The sequence below is a fragment of the Rhea pennata genome, chromosome 3 (assembly GCF_028389875.1).
Source record: "Rhea pennata isolate bPtePen1 chromosome 3, bPtePen1.pri, whole genome shotgun sequence".
NCBI classification, from domain to species: domain Eukaryota; kingdom Metazoa; phylum Chordata; class Aves; order Rheiformes; family Rheidae; genus Rhea; species Rhea pennata.
The window spans coordinates 5,637,344-5,654,256 of NC_084665.1; the positions used below are offsets into that span (position 1 = coordinate 5,637,344).

General features: G+C 35.3%; 1 protein-coding gene across 1 annotated transcript in view; it reads left to right on the forward strand.

Annotated features, from left to right (window-relative positions):
- The window catches only part of WDPCP (WD repeat containing planar cell polarity effector), a 129,593-nt gene that overhangs the window by 63,205 nt on the left and 49,475 nt on the right, over positions 1-16,913 (forward strand). The window contains exons 8-10 of the mRNA XM_062571237.1: positions 1,578-1,692; positions 6,171-6,304; positions 10,896-11,087. Coding sequence (XP_062427221.1) covers positions 1,578-1,692; positions 6,171-6,304; positions 10,896-11,087 — 441 coding nt within the window. The remainder of the gene's footprint in view (positions 1-1,577; positions 1,693-6,170; positions 6,305-10,895; positions 11,088-16,913) is intronic.

Below are 16,913 nucleotides of genomic sequence, written 5' to 3' on the forward strand. Positions count from 1 at the left end.
AAAAACAGCAGTCCCAGATTTATGGCCTTTGGTGAGTCCCCTCTATGTTTCTACAGGGGTTTTCCCACTGACAGTTCCTTTGGCAGAAAAGATTGTTCAGCAAGTTTAAGGCTGGTATAGCCTCTGCTGAAGTAATAATGATTTTCTTTGCTGATTAGAGGGAAGTGAACCTAGCTGCCAAAATGAGTCCTTCAGAATTGCTACCATGTAGCAGGAATTAGAGCAGTCCTGAAACTTCTTTAACTCATAGAGTGAGGTCATCTAGCCCAGCAGCTTGCAGGATCAGAGGTGGAAGTGAAAGGTGAATTAAAATACACGTGTTTTCAGTACTGCATGTGAAGATCAAAATCACAGTAGTGATTTTTTTCACTGTTTTTTACATCAAGTTTCCTGTAGAAACCTAAGTTTGGCAATGAGTTAGACAATCTGATAGTCAGTAATTTTTTTAAACCCTGTCATTCTCTTTTACAATTTTATTGGGGAAAAAAAATCTAATAAAGCTTTTTATATACTCCTGCTACTGGAGTAACTTGGCAAAGTGAGATCAATTCACAGTGGAGGGGGGAGTTTTCTGTTCTTCATTTGCTGAATTACTTTGCTGTAATAGTTGCATCCAGAATGTTATTAACTTTAATGATTTAATTATGCAAAAAGGAATGCTTTTCATGACTCCTCCCACTGAGCATTAGCTCTTATACAAGATACGGCATCAAAAAGAGCTGATAACTACTGTGACATAGTCTTCAAAATGATATGTTTGAGATTAGTTAGACAAGGATATTCAGTTAACTCTGAAATAAACCTCTGACTCTATTCTGTCCAATAGTTTAAGTTCCTTCTTTCAGAGAGACATATATGACCTTATGTCAAGGAATATATGAGCTTACTAGAAGCCCACAGCTCTCTCTGGGCGCCATTATTTAAGTTAAGCGGTATATGAATGATCAAAAATAACTGTGATACAAAAAGCTGCTTTTTAATTTATGAAAATAATATAAGATTTTTAAATATAAAACTACATATATTTTCATGCAGCCTATACAATTATTATTTCATATAGAAAAACCAGGTTTGTGAATGACAAGCGTAGTGTTCACATACAGAAATACTTAAATGTCAGAGTGCTGCCTTAGCTGAATGGTGGGGTTTGGTTTTTGTTTGGATTTTTTCTGAGACACAAGAGGTGTGAAAAAATACAAACATCAGTTATTATTTTGATAATTAAGAGTGATCATTATCATCCTTTACTCATTTAGGACAGACTTTCAATCATAGTTTTTATCATACTAATTCAATAATTTTTATGCATCATTTAGGAACTTGTACCCATCATCTTCAGGTGTTCACCATTTATAGTTCTTGTACTCACATAGTTCAGTGTTACATTATAATTATATTTTTCATTAAAAAGGTTTTAAAGTCATTAGAAGACACCTTCATATCTCAGATAAAAATCTCCTTTGTAAATTTGAAAATTAGATTACTACATAACAGACAGAGATTAATATGTACCTTGGAACATTTCACTTCTTTATTATTGATTCTTGATGTCTTGTTTTCTCGCTATTTGGATTTAGCTCCTCTTTCATTCAGGTGTATTGGTGTCCCTAAGCCTTTCTGGGCCACAGCTGGAGAAAGCGGTGATTGACAGGACCCTGGTGGGGAAGCTCATCTCCGACACCATCAGTGATGGTAATTACACCCACGTGCAAATCAATTGCCTACATTAACAATAGAGTAGAGAAACAGTATGTCAACAGGTAGACTAATTATTGCCACTGGGGACTTGCAAACACAACAAGTAATTGCATGTAATGCCATAGTTACAACCCTCAGGACTAAGAACACTAAGAATAATATTTAACATCAAAGTTTTCAGGCTTGTCAGATAATGAATGGATTTCTAAAATTCAATTTCTTACACATTTTAATCACTGTGAACATACCATTTGAACTTGTCATGTTTATATTGTAAATTCATGTTTATATCATAAATAGGAAAATGGGACAGAAACATTAGCAAACTGATTAATTACCAGAGGTATTTATTATAAAAATATTTATTTATTAAAACCAGTTGGATAACATTATCAACATGGAGGTGTTCTGATTTAGTTTCTAAAGTTCCAGATTAACTAGTGACTAATAAAAATGAGGGTTTTGCTTATTGCAGAAACAAATGCGTACAAAATATGCCTAATTTCAACAGTTTTATAATATGAACATAGCTTTTACAGTGTCTTTCTACAAAGCTCCACTGAGAACTCATCCAGATGTTAATATCCTGGCATCTGCATGATCAAGAATATGAAATTTTCATGTGAGCCAGACTACAGATGAATTGTATTACAAATTCCCCCCAAATGCAGATCCAAGTTACACCCTTTTAATGTGAATATATGCTAGATTTAGCTTTGATCTTTAATAATTTATTTTCTCCCATTCCCCAGGCATCTATTGAATATTGGCCTTGTTATTTAAAAAGAGTGCAATACTGTGTCCATCTGTTTTTTTTTTTCTATCTTTGTATTGTAGTTAAGTCCTGAGAAATAACCTTACTATGTTAGTAGAATCCTTAGTATACAAAAATTTAACCCTAACCTTCTTTTGTTATATCAACTAATTACACAGCAAGTGTAGAACATAAGTAGCCTCTTGACTCTTTGTTTCACCCTTAACCCAACTTACTAGACTATTAATTGCATCTCAGATTTTTCTTCCCTCTGTTTCCAGAGGGAGTATTCCATGCTTTCAGGTGACAAAAAGCAGGAAAGCATGAATGCTATAGTTACACCAAATTGAAGTTGTTTATAGAGCTTTTTTAGAATACTCTGTCTTTTAAACTTTTCATAAATAATAAGTATAAAATTAAATTATACTTATCTATACATACATTGCTTTAATATTTTATATAAATATAAATTATTTATTAAAATACATATCATTATCTTATCAAAATTATTTAAAAAATAAATTCCAGCAAATACATTTTCCTACGGTTATACCACTCAGATTCCTATAATTCAAGTTATATAATGGTTTGTCCTTATTTTCACTAATTGAAGAATTTCTTAAAAACCTATGTTTGACAGTGTCTGTGTCCAAAGATAAAACAGGACTGTTTCTGTTCAGTAAAAGCAAAATGCAGAAATACCCGTCATTACAATATATTCTTTTTAAGAACAAAAAAAGATACTTTTATCACCCACATAAATAGACATATTTATACTGTCCTAACCTTATATACTAACTCCTAGAATTCATTAACTTTAATTCAACATAATTGTATGTCTTTCCAAATCTAGGTTGGAAGTGGGGTTGTGATGATGAAGTTTGCCAAGAGGAATCTATGAACTGTAGTATACATTCAGCCAGTTTAACTGGACACAGAAAGTCCAGTTACGAATGTTTCTGAGATTATCAGAGAAATCAAAAGGCAATGCATGGTCTTTTGCTGATCTAGATCAGTTTATGCAGCTTTTAATTAATGTCTATGATACCTGTATATGTGGCAATACATAATACTCTACAGAGTCCCTGAAAAGCTAAAATGATGCCTTAGAAAAAGTATATATGCCCAAGCTGACTTCTATTAAAATCAGGAGGGATCTGCATGGAAATGGATGTCCAAATATATGATTAGCTTGCAGAATTGAGGTCTAAATATTTAGCAAGAAGTACAGATATCTGCTGCCATATGTGGGCCATCTAAATATCTTCATATTTAAGTTCCTCTTCTTCCACGTTGTACTTTTTGAAAGATCTGATGTGGACTATAAGTAAATTAGTATATATATATATATATCTTAACATAATCATTAAAGAAACTAGTCATTGTTTTATTATATAAAAGAAGTCTATCTAAAAATAATAGTTCTTTTTTAACAATTACTTGTATGTAGAAATGGATAAGGATTACAATCTGCAACAAATACATATGAGTTATTACAGTTCTAATTATAACTCAAAGTAATATGCTCTCTTTAATATATTGAATGATAAAGGTCAGATTATATGCACAAAATACAGAATTAAGAATACTTTTATAATCTTCATGTCTCTAATATTGTCTGCTAAGCTTTTATTATTATCTAGGTAAAATTTTAAAAAAAGTTTAATTAGAAAGGGGATATCAGTAGACAGAAAAATTGTCTTCCTAAAAGAAACATTATTTCTGAGTTTTCTGAATTTTTTTTGTGACACTGAGGTCTTGTGGTGGCCTTTGCAGGATATTAATTCTGTTGTGTGCCTTGCCCCTCTTTAGGATAGTCTGACCCTGTAGCATATGTGTCCTCGTCAGGAGATCTCTCTGAGTAATGGTACATCTATGCCCATAGTCGCGGTCATGGAGATCTATTTGGCATCAGAATTTCCTAGGTTTGTTCTTCAACTGAAAAAAAATCGCCCACAACAAAACCTTTCGATATTTATGGTAATGACGTCAGTAGATATGTGTAGGTAATTCACGCAATAACAGTTGTGCATTGCCCTTCGATAATGCTCATCTTTCACCCCATATTTGTCCTCTACGTGCAGTCTTTCCCCGCAGGCAGTTCCGTACTCCAGCCTCTCCTGGCTGAGGCTGGCTGGCCGCGCATGGGGCAGCCTGACCAAGGCAAATCACCCTCCCGGGCCCGCTCTCCTTCCCCAGCTAACCACAGAGAGAAAAAATCAAGGAATTCTACTCTCAGGCACACTTGTCCAGGGATCTTTGACTCATGCCTTCTTCAACCAAAACAAATTTCTGAAGCCTTTGAGGTGTGCTGTAGGTCATCTTTAATGTAAACTGCCCATGATTATATCAAAATGCCTTAACTGTACATATAAGGATACCGCCATGCTCACTGGCTTTGAATTTTGATGCATGTTTAGAATCTGAATTATAACTTCAAACTCACAGTAGCAGATACTTTATCATGATTTCTGTTTTCTTTTCAAAAGTTAGTACTAACCTAACATTTCAAAGGCAACTATTTGGCTTTAAATTTTATCCTTTAGCATTTGCATACCGGATATTTCAGAGCTGTGCCAGTACATAACTATTGGAAAACAGACTGGCTGTAAACCAGACTAAATCAAAGCAAAGCTGAATAGTCAGTTTTCACTGCTTATGTTGAGTGTAAGACTAAACTCACCGTAGATTAGTTGTGAATATTAAAAACATATTTAAGAATCGAGGATATTAATTGCAAATACAATTTTACAATTTTCTGAGGCTTGTTCCATGGGATTTTGTTTGTTTTTAAATTAGGTCCTAACTTGCTTGGCAGTTTCCGTTTAGCAGAGTTTTCTGAGTTTTCTTTCTGAAAGCAGCTTGCTAGCTTTTACCTTAGACCTGGTTCTCATTAACTGTTCTTCAGCAATCTGGTACCAGTTACCATGATGACTCACTTTATTCTCAGAAATCTGCTTAAAGGTATGCACTGCTTGACTAACAGGATAATGCTTGGGGGGAAAAAATAGATAGTAATGTCTAATCCAATTTAATTGTCAAATTAGTTGTTCTGTTTAATATTTCAGTCTAGCACTTTCTTATGATAACAATGGATATTCCACAGAACTTTGTTCCAGACTCAGGGGAGTCCCTTCTGTCTTGGTTATCTGCATTGTTTGGGCACCACATATGAAGTTTTCAACAAGTTAATAACCCATCTAAAGCACAATCCTATATGTAACAGCTTCCTTAGTGTCTGCAGTAGCATCTGGAATCTCACTGCTGCTACATCACTTACTCCCAAAGTCAAAATAACAAATATACCTCAAATACTACTTCACATTTATCAACCTCATCACAGACAATGCTGTATTAGGTGCATTTGGAAAATACTGGTGAATGTTATTGTAGGCAAAAAAAAAATAAAATAAAATAAAAGAAGAAGAAAAGAAATGGAAATAGATGGGAACAAAACATGTATTTGAATGTAGTGGTAACTTGGTCTGACATAATTTATTCAGGTTTATGTAATCTGAATACTCCTTAAGCTTTATTTCTCATTTCCAAGAAGGTCCTGGGAGGATGACACATTGATGCCTTTTAGGAGATTACATAGCCTTAGTGTAATATTTAAGAAAAAATTGCTTTTTGTGGTGTCTCAGTGGAGGGTTCAGTAATTTGTTTTGTTAGCAGAAACAGGTATTACAGTGGTGACAATTTTTATTTGTTTTTTCAGCTGTTCTTACGGATAGTTTCATCGTCTTGTCATTTGGGGACCATAACCAACTCTGCTTTATTCAATTTACAAAGAAGATGGGTTCTCTTGATGTAAGCAAAAGACTGGAAAAACTCTCTTGTTTGGATTTTAAGGTATAGCTGTCAATGCTGACTGTAAATATTACGGTAACTTTACAGTATGACTCACTAGCACTCACTGATACCATATAGCAGTATAAATTGCAAGCCTTGGGGTACCTGATCAGAACACCTCAAATTCTAAAAATGGCTATTATTGAAAAGTCATAAAAATTTTCTTGGAATTCTGAGTTAATGAGTTAAACATATTGTGCCAAAAGGGATCTAATTTTCTACTGTATTTAGGCTGAGGGCTCAGACACACAGCTGAGTTACCCCTGCTTAACAGATTACCTTGTATCAGTTGAGCAGCAGTAACTGATCTTTTGCATGTTCTCAGTGTCTAAACAACATAAAGTAAAATCTGTAATGGTAAACCTCAGTGAAAAGCATTTAAGCTAATGTGTTTTACCTCATTTGCTGTGGGCTAAAGGTATACGCATCGTCAGTTATTATGGCTCCGTTGATACACACTAACTCACGAAGCTATGATAATTTGGTCATCTGTCAGAGCTCCAGTACTATTGTAATTCTTTGCAGAAGTCTTACTTTTCCCTCTAGTTACAGTAGTCTTATTGTTGGGAGAGCTGATTTTGTAATTAAGGCACAGAGCTAGGACTCAAGATACAGAAGCTCAGTTTCTCACCACCGGCAGACTATATATATGACTTAGGCAAGTGACTTGGCACCTCTCTATCCCAATTCCTTACTTATATAGTGAAGATTTCAATGCTCCCTTTTCCAGCCTTTAAATATCGGTGTGTCCATACCACACTCACAGCAGTAGGGTTTTCTAAAGATAGCTTATCTAGCTTTAAAATGGTTTGGATGTCTGTAGAAACCCAGCCGAACTCAAATTAAATTGCACGGCATCTTGGCTGGGTTGGGCTGTGCAGACATAACCTATGTGGATGGTAAACGCTCTGGCTTCAGGACAGTACAACTATGACCTTAGCTGGGAATGCTTGGCACCGTGACAGTAAAAAAAAAAAATAATGAGCCAACGGTAATTAACTTTGAGCAGGTAGAGTAGGAAAAGATCTGCATCCAATTCACTGCAAGAATGAAGAGACAAGCCTTTACCCAAGGCAGGTAGAAAGATACAGTGAGCAAGAGACTTTCTATTTATTTCAAACTGGATAAATGTTGAGGAAAGCAATCTTTTCCTAGCAAATATTTTCCCCCTGACAACCCTACGGTAATTTGCTTCCTCACATAAGGGAGTTTGCATTTTTCAAGGCAAGCTCTTTAAGGATGTGTTTAATTTAAGTTTTGCCATATTACATTTTAACTTGCTTGGCAGAAATACTTTCTGCTAGGATGAATATCTAATACATTTTCCAGGCTGTTTCAGTTCAGGGCCTCTTTTCAGCAATGACTTGTGTTTGCGAGATTGATCCAGCCTCTATAACGTGGATTTGAGACAGTTCACTGTTCACCAGGAACTGAGCTGATACGTAGTTTACTTTAAAATGATGTTCACGTATGCCTGGCCTACGGTGTTTGCTAAGGTTATGCTTTAGAAGCAAGGTTGGTGGATTTGGTTTTTTTTATTAGCTCTCAGCTTTAACTAAGAAACTGTGGTGAGCTGAAGGCTTCCTTCATCATTTAATTATAAGCCCCATAACTCCTTCATTTATGTTTGGAAAATATATTTTCATTCTGTGTATTGCTGAACACATTTTTGACCTAATGGTTGTGGCAATTTTTCTTGGGAAAGAAGGAAATTCTAATCCATAGAAACCTCGCTCTGCCCTAGGAAACCAGAAATAACTCCTGCATTTCATAATCAGGTTGTTATGTTCAGTTCTTTGCTGACACAGCCGAGCTTCTACAACACATCCACGTGCAATGTTAACTTTGCTTTCTCTTGAAATCAGTGGGAATCACTATGGATTATGTTTTGCCAGCCAAAAAAGGCATTTGCATTTTTTAATTGAATGTTCTTTTGTGTGAGGCTTGCTAGTTAGGCAGCTAAAAATAATTTTTATTATCTTCAAAATTGCACCAGTGTGAGCCAGCAGAAAGTATTATTCACTGCTGCAGTAATATTATGTCAGCTGTCTGTATTGAAACAAAGTTATTCATGACTGCTCTTGGTCAAACTTGCAAACACCAAAAGATCAGAGATACAGTCAACAGTAGTGTTGCTATCAATAGGATTAAAAGAATCAAAGATATTCCTCAACAGGAAATGTGCAAAGTTGTAACAATATATCCTTTTAAAAAAGTACTTCCTTAATGTCAATTTTTTGTCAATAGAGTGTATTTAAAAGGAAAATGGCACTGGTATAGAACTACCACGGGACTAAGGTATGGAACTTAGATGCTGGAAATTTGAGGGTAGCCTTCATCTCTGCCTCTGACTTTCAGTGTAGCCTTGGGAAATGTGCTCAGTATTTGGGTTTCAATTTGTATTTCTAAAATGAGAGCAATGCTTGCTTACAATCATATATAATGATATAATTAAATTTTTATCATATTTCGATTGTAATCTTTTTGGTACAAAAAAGCAACTTCACATTGCTCATTGCTCATTGTAACGGTGGGCAGCACTGGCAAGAAATTCAAGGCTGTACTGGACCAGAGTGCTAATAGTAATAAGAACAGATCTACCATACTTTTCTCCTCACAGTTAGTTTCAGGGCTTAGAGGTAAAAGAAATTGGTTGGTTTGTTGATTATTCTTTATTTATTTTATTGTATACTTGAAAAATTGAGGAATTTTTTCTTTTTCCTTTGGGTTTGACATGTATTCTAATTTTCTGATGAATTAATTAGTACAAATGTTTGATAGCTAAAGTTATATTTACATTATACTGTTATCTAAAGTTAATATTTACACAATACATATCTAAATGGAACAATTACTTTCTCTATCCTCTTCCTTTCTAAGTGATAGTACCTTTGATTTTATATATACTTTGAATAAAGAAAGACAGACTTACTGTATGAATCGCTACAATCTTGGAGATCAACAAAAAATAAATGATCATTTACCTTTTCTCAGTATCACTAGTCCATGTTTGACGGTGCCATCTCTAATGCAAGACATCAAGGTCTGCCAAAGATTCGTGGCTGTTGTTAAATGTTAAATTGGTATGACCAGTTAACACTGCAATACAGCACTCAGTAGTATCTGTAACAGTATGTGTGTTTTTCCGTCCTAGTAAGTGTGTTAACACCAAATCAACTACTTACATGCAGTTTTAATTCAAGTTGCAGTTACCCGTTAAACTTCACTTTCTGTTTTATCTTTCTACTTAAATAGAATTTTGACAAACAAGACACAGGGTATTCTGAAAATACTGACATTTTACAAGTTTTTCCCATCTGTGTTTTTTAAATTCATTTCAATTTACTGAAGGAGGAGACAGTACAAGGAGTTAAGTGTTTACCATGAGAGAACAACATTGGTAATTACTTTGATTTCAGTTCCTTTTGATGTGTATTCAGGGGATGAAGAGGTCAATAATATTATGACCATGCAAATAGAAAGGGGTTCTTTTTGACCATATAAAAAACAGCAAAGGATTATTAAAGCATTAACCTTGATTTTAATGGCCTTGGTTGAGTGGTGAGATCACAATTTGGATGAGCCTGATTATTTACTAAATACAATACATAAATGCAACGGGTTCTTAACACCCATTGCACTCTGGCATTATCGCATTACTGCCATCCTTTGTTGCCTTGCAGACAGGAATATGAAAGCAATCTGTCATGTAGTGAGACTGGCTCCAGAAGCATTTCTCTGATAAGAAGACCCCCTGCCCTTTGCTAGTGTCTGGTCCAGTAGGCTTAGCCATGCGCTTAATCCCCAGAAAGTGGTTCGATTATTGCTGACCAGCAATGGCAAGATAGTTTTTTTTTCCCCTAGCTATCAACCTTCCATTAATTCCTTAAGCAGAAATGCGGTGCAATCTATATTTCCTTGGCATGTGTCACCCAGATGGTGCACTGCTCATGTTTTCAAATAACCATGCTCCAAAATAACAGAGTTTGAATAATAAATTCCACAAATCCTTTCTGAGAAAGAGGCACAATTCTCAAGAGCTGCATAAACTTTACGCATGATGCTGTAGCTCATCCACATTATGCAGAAAAGTATATATTCTCTTGCAAAGTGGATGTTTGTATCTGGATTCTTTAATTTAGGCAGCAAAAAGAAAGATACATGTCCACTCAAACACTATAGAATATATTTAATATTTGATTATGTCTTAAACACCAGCCTTAGCTCCCTGGTCAGCTTCACAGAACTTGTCATTTAATATGGCTAGGCTTAAATCCTATGTGTAGGTCGATGCTGTCAAGCAACCATGACTGTACATTTTGGTATTGATTGGAGTCATTGCAATAAATTCCTTCTTAACTCACATTCCTTTCCTTCCCAATCCCCTCCCCACAGATAAAAGTGCGAGCATGTCTCTTTCTGTCTGAGGAGATATTTTTTACATTTACAGACAGCCTATATGAAGGTATATGTACACAGTCCTCTGTGTTTATATACACTTTCTTTCACACTTCCAAAGCAAATGCTCCCAATTGCACCTATTGTATTATTTTATCACCTGAAATATTTTCTGCATTTTTTCCTCCATCAGATTTCCTATATCGATATACCTGGACCAGAAGGTAGAAGGATGAAACGTCACCTGGCAATAAATTATATGCAAGATATGGTTATTTGCTGGTGGTCAGCAACTAATGATGGAGCATGGCCTTGGTCTCCTATTTCCTGTGAGAGGGACAGAGCCAACTTATTGCTTTTAGGCTGTGCACATGGCAAACTGGAGGTAAAGTTCTGAACTCTCTTGTTACATGATTTTTCAGATTTGCTAAAGAAATAAATATTCAATTTAAATGCATATTCAGGTAGATAAAAGTAACAGCTACATTAAGAACAGAAGAAAGGAAGATCAGTCATCCTGATTTTAAAGCTGGTTATTTTATGAAAAAACACCTACTTTAGCACTGTTAGTATTTTTCACATTGAAATTGGCAATCTGACAAATGTAGCAAAGAAATTAGGTCTTTATAGCAGAATTATTTTGGCGTTGCTACCACCGTAAAAAAATAGTGTCAGAGTACCACTAGAAAAATTTTTAACTTGGGTTAGAAGCTGTAGCAGTTGTACTTGTCTCCAATGCAATTATTTTTTGTTGTCCATAATACTATCTGATAAACATTTTAAAATCTATTTTAAGTATATGTACCATTTTATTGTAATTACTAAGTTTTAGCTACACCTTGATGCTGCTTGAATGATTGTGAGGAGTATTGGTCAAATCAGTAACCATTTTTTGTCTTAAAAGTCAAGATTCCCCTTCTACAGCTGAGAATGTAAACTACAAGTTAGAACAGGACTACAATCTGACCTGCTTCCTGACACTTACTTAGCTTACTTTTTTTAGGCAGATAATTTCGAATTTGTCTCTTTCATTTTCATTTAATCTATTCAAGAATATTTTAATGCAGTTTCTTAGGTGAAAACTTTAAAATGAACCTATCTGGGCATATTCTGAACTGAACTGAACTGAATTTAAAGTGTAAAAGCTGTTCTGGACTACTATCTCATATAGATGCTCCTGTGTTAAGAGTTTTATTTTCAGTTTAGCTTGAGCCGCTTCTAATACAGACTAAAAGGCACTGACTGTGGGAGAAGCACATAAACCTGAGGATCAGCTGTGGAACAGCTGTTCTGCAATAGCTAGTACAAACTATTTCCCTGTGGGGAAAAACCCTAAGTAACACTTGAGAATAAGCTACTCTTACAAACAATATTCTGTTCTCTTTAATTTGGGAAGATGTAAATATTTTAGTGTCTTGAAATTATTACTTTGATAACTAATATTAATTTAATTGAGCATTTTTTTCCCTTAGGATTTTCTATGTATTGAAAACAAAAGAGAAAAGATAGTTGAGACAGCTTTTCTTACATATTTCAGTCATTAATCACTATAGACTTCAAGTGCAAAGTACTTCCACTTCTCCCTTCTTTACTTTTCAGTTGACCTCTCTCCACTTGTGGTCACCTCTGACTCATCTTTCTCCCCTGCCTGATACTTACCTGCAGTTCTCAATTCCTCCTGCAGTTATGCTTAATCAGATATAAAGTGTAGCTCTTTCTACCTCAGTAGATATAAACTGTGTTCTGTTCCATTCTTTGTAATTTTTTGCCACCTAGTCTCCTGTGCCATTTTAAGATTATAAAACTTCATCCTACCAACATTTCCAATCTTACTTCTTACCATGACTTTCCCATATGTCCTGGTTCTGACAGTGACATTCCCATGCCTTTTGTTTCTTTCCCACATCTCTGTTCTTCCAGGATGCTCCCTAATGACTCCCTAATGCCAGCGTACCGGCTTCCAGTATCTCTTTTCTGAGATGTCTTTTAGAGATGTATTTATTTTATAAAATTCACAGAAACTATCCTGTCAGTTTAAGATTTCTCCATTTCATTGTATATATTATAGGGAGATTTCTAAATTACAGCCTTGCTCTGCATGTTTCAATGCACCTTCTTTTATCCTTTTCAGGTTTAGACTCTAAATTACTTAGGGTTGGGGCTGTCTAGTATAGTCCCAAGCACATCACTGGTACTTAACACAATAATGATAATAAGCATTCACTGTACCTTTAGACATAAACTAATAATCCTTTTAATTTAGCCCATATTGTAATATAAATACAAGGAAATTCTTTGTAAAAGCAGAACTGCAAATTTTAACTGTTCAGTTACTTTCCCTTTTCTGTTCCTTTTAGTGCACTTGTCTATTTTAATTGGAAGTTCTTCATATGAAATTTCTTTTCCTGTATTTGTCCATGAGACATGAAGCACTATGCCAGTGCTATGGAAAACTTAGTAATGTGTGGATAACAAACATTTTTGCTAGTTGTAAGTTAGCCTGTTCCATGCACTTATCTCTTGGATGCTCAGTGGGCTGCTGCATGAGATTCAAGACACACTGCCTATATGCTTCCCCTATGTACCCGTGACATAGGGAGTCTGCAGTACTGTTTGAGTTTTTTTTCCTTTGATTTCTCTAGCACCCATTATGGGTTGTTGTTATGGACCCCTTCAAGGAAGGAAGATATTATAACACAGCAGCTGTAGAATTAGTGTCAATACCCAGTATACAGTTAAGTACATCTTTCCCCTCCAGCATCCGGGAGCATACACTTTAACTTCTGAGGGTCATGTCACAGCTTAAAAATGAGCAAAAATATAAATGGCATTTCCAGCTGACTTCTAAACAGTTACTGTCTGGGTCAGATACCACAAAAAATAGCTTTTCTATAAACATGCCTATTTGCATCTCTTTGCCTTTACTTCTTTACCCTTGTGTAGTGCTCTTCAGGTATATACCTGGAATAAAAACATGATATCCCATTTTTATGCATAGAAGTAAACCTGAATTTGTTTTTTGACCAATAATGTAGTAAGAGTTTTCTCCCAGGAAATAATTATTGCCAATAGTAGAAGAATAAGAAGCAAGGAATGATTTGGGTTGGAGAGTTTACCTAAGAGAAGTGTAATAAAATAATGCCACATTCTGAAGTGCTTTGTCTTATCATTTACCAGCATTTTATTTGAAAGTAATAGTATAACCTAGATATATAGATAGAAAGCAGGAACTGCTGAATGTCAAGCCTATAAAGAGCTTTTTGCTATATTGGGCTTATGAAACAGTAAACCAAGCCTGAGGAAGTGAACAAGTGCTATCCACAGCCATTCTACAGCACATTTGGGGTTATCTGTGAAAACCACTGAAAGATTTGCCAGCTACTGCCACAACACTTATTGCTGTGGCAGAGCAAATATAAGTGGTGCACTTACATGATGCTACTTCCTCCCTGGAAGAATTTTCTGAGTGATTATTTGCTGCCCACCAAACAAGTGCTTCTTAGGATGAGGGCAGGAGTAGCTCTGGGACAAATCAACCCAACCCCTCATCAAGATGATATCCTGTAACTAAACATTACGCCTTGGGATGACTCATGTGGCACATACAGTGTTTGGGGTATTGTTTACCCAAACAGCATTTCAACTTAATGGAAGAAATATGTTTTACATTTTAAATACATTGTAAATATGATTTGAATTGTGCTATGTGGCTTTATGTTTTAACATTTACTACCATTAAGATTAAAGGTAGATATTTTTCCTTTAAAAAACGAAACATGGTTGGCATATTCTGTGAGGAAAAACTTAAAATAAAATTTAAATGACTAAGTAGCATTTCTGTTATTATTTTAGAAAATAAAGTATTTTTCAAGTTTACTGTGTCACTGCCTGCTCTGTTTAGTTACATGATAAAAAATACCACAGAAGAATTCAGCTTAAGGTAAACTCCCAAATTAATTCTAATATCAATTTACAGTTTTAGAATCTTGACTAGTATTATTCTTTTATTTTTTTTTTCTGAGATCAGTGTTTACCAAGTTAAGACATGTGGGATTTGATGAGGTACCCTCCCCTAAAGAAGAAATAAAAGAGCTTTACCATACAACATCATTGTGCGAATATGTTGTGTGCCTACATGCATGTTGCTGCCGGAGTATTTGTCTGTTGAATCTCTGTCGGCTTCTTGTATGTGCTGATTTCCTCCAGTAAACTCATCCATACTCTAAAGTATTTATGCAATCTTTTTTTCTTCTTTAGTTTCTTCTTTGTTAAAGTACAAATGATCAAGATTGTTATTTAAATTGTTTCCCTGTAGAGATAATGATGGTATTTTCATTTTGAAAACAGAAGAGGAATCTTGCTGATATCATTTCAAACTATTTGCTCTGAATAAATAGGATCTGATGTGAAATCATCCTTGTAGTAAATGTTTTGAGGGAAAGACATGGTAAAATGAACATGAACTTTACTCTGCAAACAGAAATTAACAGGAGGTGATGATGCCAGTGCTGAGTTACTGTGGTACTTTGCATTTTTCTCACCGTGTTTATTTTGCAGCAGTTAGTGCTAATATGAATCATTGAAATTACACTTCATTTCTGTGGAAAAAAGAATTTGCCTGGAAGAGAGTATTATTTTCCTTTCTCCCAAGAGATGGTATTTAATAATTATTGCTTCCACATTGTGCTTCAAACTTGTGAAACAAGCGCAGCAGCCCTTTTGTGAGTGAACTATCCTGCAGTTATTGCAGTACTCAGAAAAGCGTTTACGGTATGTGACTGAAGAGCTGAAATACCTCTCACAGACATAAAGCAAAGAATGCGGAATCCTTGATGTCACACTGGGTTAAAAGTGCAATGAGTGACACAGGATAAAGATTGCAATGATAGATTTTGAAAGAAAATAAATATTGGCTGAAAATGTAAATAATAAGATTGCATGGGGTGCTCTAAATACAATGCTGCAAATAAGAAACCTGGAGTAAACCTTGAGTCTTTATTTTAGAAGTGTTTGAAAATAAGGGATTTTTTCTTCCTTCTTCACAGTGCTGTATTTAAAACTATTTTACTCTAGCATGCACTACACTTTCCAGTCAACATTTCTAATTAAAGTGTTTGTTGTTATTTGGAACCTCACTGTGTGAAATTAAAGAAGCAGTTTCCTAACATCCATAAAATAAATCAAACGTTTTTCTCATCTGAAAGACAGACAATTCAGTCGCAGCAAGCTTGTTTCTGTGTTTCTTTTGTTTTCTTTTTTATCTGCTTGGTAAGCCAATTTTCTGCTTAAGAACTACTATTTAAAACTCATATTTGGTTCGATATGTGGGCTTTATCCTTTCCCAGTACTCTATGCAAAACACTTCAATTTTAAATGTTCAAGGGTTTGCACTGACGCGAGTGAGACTGCTTGCACAAGTTAGTTCCATTATTTCTTTCACATAACAAACTGAAGGGAAAGAACAGCATTGTAACTAGAATAATTCAGCCCCCCTTGGTTATAAAGATTAACGGATTAGATTCCTTTGCTTGGAATCATGATTTCTGAGTTAGGATTTGAGTTTGGCATGTAGAGTATCCCTCATGCGTTCTGCTTATTAGTTAATGCAAGGCACAGGCCACTGTTGCATGAGGAATAAGGATATAGATGCAATAGTGCTGCATCACTGGTGCTTTAATGCACCTAATGTATAAAATATGTGGACAACATTTATAAATACACTTACAGTATTTCTGTAGTGTACATGTCACAGACCTAAAAAGGAGTTTGGAGTGGGGGTGTGGAAGGTGTTCAATAAGTAATTGGTTTCAATTCATGAAAATTAACTCCAGAAATTTTCTGAAATCAAAGGATATGCTGCTTGGTCCTAGATTTTTGGAAAACTCTTTGCCTTGACTGGGACCATTGCCCTGTGATATTATGGCTCTGTCTTCATAGTTCGGCTGCCCAGTCCCCTCCTCTGTAATTCCTACAGCTGCCCTGCCCACTTCTGAGGGAACTCCTCCAGCTTTTGCTGGCCCATTCCCCAAGTGAATGTTGGGTTTTGTTAATTGGAAGATATATTGCTATTATAATGTTCCACTTTAGGGTTCCAAAGAGGTCAGAACTACTGCTCACGGGGAAGGAACCTCAGCAGATTCCTTTAGATGGACTGTTACAGCACTGTGGTACACTACATTTACTAGCATATAGCATACGGCTACTTACCAGG